This window comes from Coptis chinensis, chromosome 2 (assembly GCF_015680905.1).
Source record: "Coptis chinensis isolate HL-2020 chromosome 2, ASM1568090v1, whole genome shotgun sequence".
NCBI lineage: Eukaryota > Viridiplantae > Streptophyta > Magnoliopsida > Ranunculales > Ranunculaceae > Coptis > Coptis chinensis.
The window spans coordinates 9,146,478-9,154,211 of NC_141457.1; the positions used below are offsets into that span (position 1 = coordinate 9,146,478).

A 7,734-nucleotide genomic window follows, 5' to 3' on the forward strand; every position below is an offset into this window, starting at 1 on the left:
ACAAATGGAACTCCTTATATCAGACAACAATATATACTGATTCATCGAACAAAAGAAAGAAAAAAAGACAATGATAGGTACAAGTGTACAACAATATATACTAGATGCCTAGATCAAACCACTCAGAAGTATGCACAGACCATTGTGAGAATGCAACATGATAAATCATACGCCTCCCTAATTTTTAAGAGCGAAAAAAGGGAGGCTATTATCTCAGTTCTCAATACGACAAATGTCTCTAGATACGCATTGTTATACTAAGAGCAGTAAGAAGGCATCATATACTTTCACATTCACTTAACACAACTACAAACATTAAAAGAACCTAGGATATTTGCAAACTGAAAAATCAGATTCGAATTTCTGATCACCGACTCACTGTCCCTGTCCAATTAATCAATGTGATCATCACCGCTACCATATTCCACAATACTGGGGTCAGATACATGATTATCATTTTGCTATGCAAAGTTACAATGACTGTTTTCCTCCATGCGGTTAGTGGAGATAGAACTAGTTTAAATGTAGTGACATTTACATCAAATAAAAAGGTACTTGGTGGATGCACACAGCATTTGAAATTACATATGAGAATCAGCTCCAAATAACAAAAAAATACGTACCGCCCTTTTTGATCATGTGTAGCCTTCAGTTCTTTGCTTCTAGGCATTCTCATGTAAGCTCTGAATTGATGAAAAGTATAAATACTGTTTTGCCCAAAGTTAGTCAGTGAATGAAACTGAAAGTATATGTCAAGATTCTAGATGTTCACATGGACAGAGGTAACACCAGCCTTTTCCTTGCTAGCCATTTTTGTCTAGAGTTTCTCAGGCATATAAGGACAAGAATCCCGAGGCATAGGACAAGGGCAGAGAGCCAAAAGTGAGTGAAGTAGAGTGCAGGCAATGACGAAATTACAAGCACCAAAAACAGCAATGCCCATGAGAATGCCACAACAGCATCACCGCTGCACAATGTCCATATGCATTTTATCAGTATGAGTTTTATGACCGGAAAAAGAAGAAAGTAATCTGTCTTATACATAACATAAAAGAAAAGGGATCAGCAGTGTACATGCAGGGTATAAAATTTCAAACGAATTTCTCAGAGTGAAGGAAGTTGAACACGAGGAGGAGTAATATGGTTTATTTGGTGATATAAATATCAATAAACTCTTAATTTCGACAAGGGATCAGTAGTAATGTCTGAGTCTTAAGGTGTTTTTTATTTGTTTATTTAAGGAGTAGTCCTAACAAGTCTCAGTAGGATTAAAATTATTATTTTGGTACAGATGAACCCTGTATGAAGCCATTGAGTTACAGTAAAATGGTACAAAGATTATATTCACAGGAGTTTACTCCAATTTCCTTTTTAAAATTCCATACTCTTGTTCAGGCTAACCATTTGTTTGCACCAATCAACCATAACGGTTTCTTTAGAGAGCACCTTGTTTTCATCAATACAAATAAGTTCCACCTGTGAGTCTATTATAAACTCTTTTCCCATGCAACATGGTGCAAATACTGATCCTTAAAAACATAAGTAATAAATGGATAAATGAATAGAGACAGATTAGTAATAAAGCACCTGGACGTGATATGAGGTTTGGGGGAGAAGAAAATAAGTTTAGCCCACTTATGCTGAGACCGGACTTGATAATCTCTCAGTTGTTCAACTAGCATAGACCTTGTTATCATTTCACAAATTTTTATTTTTTATAATAATGAATCGATCTTATTATTAATGGAGAATTTGGACAAGTCTATTTTTATTGGAGCAGACTATTTAAATCACGTATATATATATCGGCGATAATTTCTCGGACGGTATGTCGAAATATATTTTGATCGGTGTCCTTGCTTACGATATGAGTTGTGACAGTTTTATTAGAAAATTCCCAATGCCTCATGCAGTAATACTACACTTACAGAGGATATCGACACAGTCAACCAACACACTGAGGTGGCTGGTGACGTGTCATGTCCACGTAGCAAAAGTCAAACATACCATTTTTCTTTTCGTTTCTGCGATAAAAAAACCCTTACCTTCTCGCCTCTCTCTCTCTCCTCCGCTACTATTGGAAATAAAAAATTGGAATAACCCAAATTCATTCTCCCAAAATTTCCACCCCAAAATCAAACCCAAATAGGTTGATGTAGTGTCGACAAAGAACATCCCGTTTGTATCTCGTCATGACTCATCATGTCTGAAGAATATGGTCTCCCCATTTGATGATATCACTATTTTTTTTATTGCAGAGTAAGGAAGAGTATGAAGCTTCTGTTTGTTTATGTGGAAGTCAAATCTGTTGCGGTAGCTATTTGAATTTGACTGGAGAAGGGGCTTATCAAAAGGTACAATATGAGTGGTTTTCATCAAAATTTCCCATATGGTGTTGTGGATACTGAGTTTGTATAATTTGCTTAATTGAAAGGATAATACTATGTTTTAGCTTATTCATTTTTATTTATTTTTTCTTTAATCACCATTCTGCACTGAAGGAGCTCGAAAAGTATTCTGTTTTCAAAATGGTCAAGTGAATTCTGAGTGTAATAGCCACTTATTTTTTTCCCACCAGGTCCTTATGGAGTGTCATGGAATGATGGACCGGCATTGGCTGATGCTAGAATCTTGTGAGTTGAACTATGTATCTGAAGAAGATTATTTTGATTTGGGTATATTTACCCTATATTCACTTAGCTTAACAGAAATTATAATGAGTATATATCTTCTTTAATTAAAACATCAAGTTCAGCCAGCCATCATCTCCTCAACCTTTGGTAGAAAAGGTTTCTTAGCCATAAACTGGTATCTTTTTTACCTTTTAAATTTTTGGATAGGTTGTGCAAGTTCTCTTTCCAACCGTAATCGCTGGATAAGGAGGCACAGCTATTAATTGTGAATACTTTTCACGCACCAATATTCTTGTTAAATGGTGTTCCAGAAACCATTAATTGACTATATTGATAGATAATGATGCAACAGAGCGGTAGTTTCATTCTTATTGGATCCATGATCTGATTTGTATTTGTATATTTCAGGTGAGATACGTAATGAGATGTATATACCATAACCCAAAAAAAGCTCCACCCCCACTGAAGAAACTGAATCCTGAAGAGGTATATTTCACTTGTTGAGGAACTTCTTGAGTGCATGGTTTCTCATACAGAGGAATCCTTGTTAAATGACCTTAGGTCCAAAATACATGGTCACGACCCATCAGGCTCTAATGATCTTATGGGAGAACTTCAAAATTCTTTATTGTGGTAAGTAGCATAAGCTCCTTTTCTTGTTGCACTCATTGTATAACACTCTTGTTTGTAATTGTGATTATGAACATGCAGATTTATGTTTAGAGCGTCAGAAGTATGGTTGTCTTTTGTGTGTGTGTGTGTGTCTGTATCTGTGTGCTCACAATACCCTTTTCTGGCAGGAGAAGCAGTCCCAAAGACCGTGGCTGAAAGACAGAATATGGTCTTTTAAGAGTGCCCCTCAAGTTTTTGGTAGTCCGATGCTAGATGACGTTGTGAATAAATCTTCCCTGGACAAGGAAATGGTGCTTTGGTTGAAGAATAGACCTCCAATATTTCAGGCCATGTGGGACAGATGACCCGTCTTGTTTGTGACAGGCTGCAGGGATGTTGCTAATTGACCCAGCCATTTTGTTTTGAAATGATTATTCTATTTATGTTACAGCTACCCGTTGTATTGTGGGAGTTGGTAATCATTTCAAAACATCGTCCTTTGTGCTCCTCTTCATTCAAATGTATAGTTCTAGTTCTCTCTGTAATTTGTATCCATTATTTAGAAGCAATGGTTATTTAGTTTTCTGTTTTTTTGTTCTCATTAGAATATTCATTTATATAATAAAATTCAAAGGCAATTTTCAATTGCCAATTTCGAGCCAGACTTGTAATGCTAATTGTTTTTTCGGCGAAGTTGGTTTGTTATAGAACAGTAACGTAATATGCTTGTATTTGGTGAAATTGATCAGTTGTTACAGACTGTAGTGCATAGAAAGTTACAGGCTAGAGCTATCATTGCCCCTTTCGGAAGTTGTACAATACAAATTTGAAATCATGGTTATTGACATTACAAATTACAAGCTGCAGTACAATATAGTTTGGACGGTTTCTGACAGTGTGGTTTTAATTTTAATTTCTGACATTGCAATATCCTTGATTAGGAAGCAACAAATGTAAAAACAGAAATGACGGACTAAGAGAATAAACACTAAGGTTACCTAGAATGAAATATGTTAAGAATCAACAACAATCTTTTTCCAAATAACCAAAGGTCTCTAACATGATTCACAATTCACACACGAGTTCAGTGAAACACAAAACAGCCTACGACCGCGGCCAAAGAAACTGTGTCTATCTTCTGAAACTGATACTTAAAATTCTCTGCCATGCTAAGAGACAAAACTCAAGTGCAAATAGACAAACTCAAGTGCAAAGAGACAAACTGCTCTCGTTCTTTCCCTATCACACGTACGTCTTCCATACAGTTTACTCGACTAACTCTCATTCTTCATTCATGCCTACTAAATGCTTCCACCAAACTCCATAAGTTCTGCTCCACCAATCGTATCCTACGTACCAAGAATATAAATCCAATTCATTGAAACAACTTTTAAAAAAAAAACAACAACAACAATAAACTATGATAAATAGAAACCTTTAATGGAATGCTTTCTTGTGTCTCGCCAGACTCCATAACTTCCGATCCACCAATTGGGTCCTACATATAACGTAAAATTCATACAAATGCGCAAATAGCTAAAAAAAAAAGTAAAATCATTAAGGTTGTTTGCTAACCTTCTCCAAATCTAAATCATTAATTATTTTTTCAATTGCGCTCGTCCCTTTCTTCTTCTTTCCTTGGTTCATTTTAGTGACTTGTTCCCGCTTCCCCTCTTTCTTCTTCTTTTCTTGCAACTTTTTAACAGCTTGTTCTACCTTGCTTGTCTTCCGCTTGAAAGGTGGACGGCCTGCACCATGAACTGATTGAGGACTACGAATAAGGCCATTATCCTTAGTTGTAGTATGAACATTACCACTAGTTTCACATGCAGTAGGCTGATCACTTCCATATGCAATAAGCTGATCACTTCCACATGTAGTAGGCTGACTACTCGCACATGCTCCTTCGCCTTTCTTTAGTTCATTATTCAAGCCCTTAATCCACTTCATAACAATATTTGTCTTATCTTCATTGTCGGTTGCCAAGTCTGCTATTTCATAGAAGGCATTACACATCCTATCAAAACGTTCATTCTCAGGGTTTTGCATCCAATCAAAGTAACTGATTTTAACCTTTGTATGACACCTCTTTACATCTTTCCTCCATCGATGAAGAATGTACTTTTCAGGTATATATTTTGAATATTTTTTTGAATCAATACGACAATAATGTGTTTACATAAGATTCCTCTAAACTCAAACAAACGACAATTGCACTTGATGTCACTGTCATCTGGGTTAAAGCAAACTGTAAAAGTAAGTTGTAGATTTACCTCTCCAACCATAACATCTTCGGAAATTTCATACGACTCAATGCCACATTCCTTTTTAACTGAAGACACGTCACAGTAGAGCTTGCCGGTTAACTCCTTCTGAAATTCCTTGAATTTTGCAGTTGTATAAGCATCCTGAAATTGTTTCTCAATTTTATAGTGAGTAATACATGGGACTCGGGAGTTGAAGGAATTAAAATCTTCTTGGTTTTCTTTCTTTGCCTTGCTCCGTAATGCATTCTCATATTGCTCAACAAATTGCTTCAATGTAGTCTTCGAATTGATGTACCCGTCAAAAAATGCATTCATGCTCTCACTTCTTTGAGTACTTGACATTCCCGCCCAAAAAATATCTTTTACAAACGCAGGAACCCAACGACGACTCTCCTTATACAAACCATCTAACCATTTATTTTCCTTAAGATCATACTTCTCAATAAACTTATTCCATCTTCCTTCGAATTCAGTGGTTGTTAAGGAATTATAAACAGCTTGTTGTATCTCAAACTTAATTGACTCGTACTTCTTATGAGCTTGTAATTTTTGAGGTAACTTTTTCATGATGTGCCATATACACCACCTATGTCGTGCATTCGGAAACACAATTTCTATAGCGTTTTGCATGGCTTTGTCCTGGTCTGTAATTATTGCATTAGGAGCACGACCACCCATACAACCAAGCCAAGTCTGAAAAACCCAAGAAAAAGTATTGGTGTCTTCACGAGATATTAAAGCACAACCCAACAAGATTGACTGACCGTGATGATTCACACCCACAAAAGGAGCAAACGGCATGTCATACTTATTAGTTAAGTAAGTTGTGTCGAACGTGATCACATCACCGAACTCCTCATATGCTGCTCTGCTCCTTGCATCTGCCCAAAATAAATTCCTTATTCTACCATCGTCATCTAAATCCATTAGGAAGTAGAAATTAGAATTATCTGCTTGCATTTTTGCGAAGTAGTTCTGAACAGCTGCAGCATCCCCATTGCCAAGCCTTAACCATCTGGATTTCTTGACATAATTGCGACAATCTTTACCTAAATACGACAGTTTATCAAGTCCACCCGCTTCCACCACCAAAGAAGAATAGCTTTTGTTTGGCCGAATACACGCTTGATCATTTATCTCAAGTTTTCTTTTAACACGTCGGTTCAATTTACGATTTCTTATGAAATATCGTGATTTTCCTGGACTCAAACCATGATTATGATCAAGTACTACAGATGTCACCTTCCACTTTCCATTAGAATCTAAAGCAGCTCTAAGCTTTGCATTGCATTGAGTTTTGGTAACTGGATGCAATTTAAAAGCATTTCTTGAAGTGCTCTCTATCTTGCCTGATCGAGAACATGCAAAAAGCACCCATCTAACCACCCCATTATCTCCCTTCGACGAAGACCTTTTCTTTACTGGAAACCCATTCTCAGAACCATATTTAGTGTAATATTCAAACAATCCTTCGACAGTATCAAACACCATTCCTATTTCCGGATCTCCCACTTTTTCGTCTTGAACAAATTCATTCTCCATACCCACATCAACACCAATTGTTTCTTCCAATTCTCTATCACTGATGCCCTTCTCATACATTCTCATACTTATATCATCAAATTCAGAAATTCTTGACTCCATTCCTAAAAACAAGAAGTAAACAATTGCAAATAAGGAGAAAGTGCGTTTTTTGATTGGTGCAAATTAATAGTTAGAGAGAGTGCGTGGGGTCTGAGTTGTGTTTGAGAAATAAAAAGAGAAGAAGATACGAAGGGTTTTTGGATTAAAACAAAGAAAATAGAAAAAATAAGAAATCCAAAATTGTTAAGTTTGACTTTTCTTAGGTGGACATGACACGTCACCAGCCACCTCAGTGTGTTGGTTGATTGTGTCAAAATAATGTGTCAGCGTAGAATTACTCATGACTCATGAGTACTTCTGTGTAAAATTTTACAGTCATTGTAGCTTTGTTTTTGTTTTTGTGAGCAAAAGGGAGTTAGCCCCAAAAAAGGGCCGACTCCCTACGATTACAAAATTAGAGACTCAATGATAACTCAACTAAGAACCGTGCTGAAACAGGGTCCAAATAAAAGTACGGAGGGGCCCGTCTACCTCTAAAAGCTAAACTATAGGCGTCAAAGTTCAGGGTCGTACTAACGTAGTAAAGTTTACACTCAACTAATTTAGATAATAAGATGTAGAGAAAAAGACAAAGTTTT

General features: G+C 36.5%; 2 protein-coding genes, 1 long non-coding RNA gene and 1 pseudogene across 4 annotated transcripts; 1 reads left to right on the top strand and 3 right to left on the bottom strand.

Moving 5' to 3' along the window:
* Positions 1-422: 422 nt before the first annotated feature.
* Positions 423-1,761, bottom strand: LOC147514738 (uncharacterized). Its single transcript, XM_086584949.1, has 2 exons — positions 1,588-1,761; positions 423-967 (listed from the first exon to the last, which is right to left on the bottom strand). The coding sequence occupies exons 1-2, from the start codon at positions 1,695-1,697 to the stop codon at positions 769-771; spliced, it is 309 nt and encodes a 102-aa protein (XP_086441075.1). The 5' UTR covers positions 1,698-1,761; the 3' UTR covers positions 423-768.
* A 292-nt stretch (positions 1,762-2,053) lies between these two features.
* Positions 2,054-3,907, top strand: LOC147514739 (uncharacterized). 2 transcript variants are annotated; one of them, XR_015213277.1, is made up of 5 exons: positions 2,054-2,178; positions 2,259-2,354; positions 2,579-2,633; positions 3,042-3,266; positions 3,434-3,907. It is a non-coding gene; the product is annotated as an uncharacterized LOC147514739 (long non-coding RNA). The 2 variants fall into 2 exon arrangements; XR_015213276.1 differs by having other exon boundaries at positions 2,060-2,354.
* Positions 3,908-4,377: 470 nt separating this feature from the next.
* LOC147514740 (uncharacterized) lies at positions 4,378-5,298 on the bottom strand. Its single transcript, XM_086594401.1, has 3 exons — positions 4,821-5,298; positions 4,681-4,743; positions 4,378-4,594 (listed from the first exon to the last, which is right to left on the bottom strand). Exons 1-3 carry the CDS (start codon positions 5,292-5,294, stop codon positions 4,547-4,549), a joined length of 585 nt encoding a protein of 194 aa, XP_086450527.1. The 5' UTR covers positions 5,295-5,298; the 3' UTR covers positions 4,378-4,546.
* Positions 5,298-7,350, bottom strand: LOC147514741 (protein FAR-RED IMPAIRED RESPONSE 1-like; annotated as a pseudogene).
* Between the last annotated feature and the right edge of the window lie 384 nt (positions 7,351-7,734).

Coding starts and splice junctions, on each gene's coding strand:
- LOC147514738 (XM_086584949.1), bottom strand. CDS start 1,697: ATGATAACAAGGTCTATGCTAGTTGAACAACTGAGAGATTATCAAGTC. Junction 968..1,587: donor AAACCTCATATCACGTCCAG/GTGCTTTATTAC, acceptor GACATTGTGCAG/CGGTGATGCTGTTGTGGCAT.
- LOC147514740 (XM_086594401.1), bottom strand. CDS start 5,294: ATGCAAAACCCTGAGAATGAACGTTTTGATAGGATGTGTAATGCCTTC. Junction 4,744..4,820: donor ATGATTTAGATTTGGAGAAG/GTTAGCAAACAA, acceptor CGTTATATGTAG/GACCCAATTGGTGGATCGGA. Junction 4,595..4,680: donor AAGAAAGCATTCCATTAAAG/GTTTCTATTTAT, acceptor CTTGGTACGTAG/GATACGATTGGTGGAGCAGA.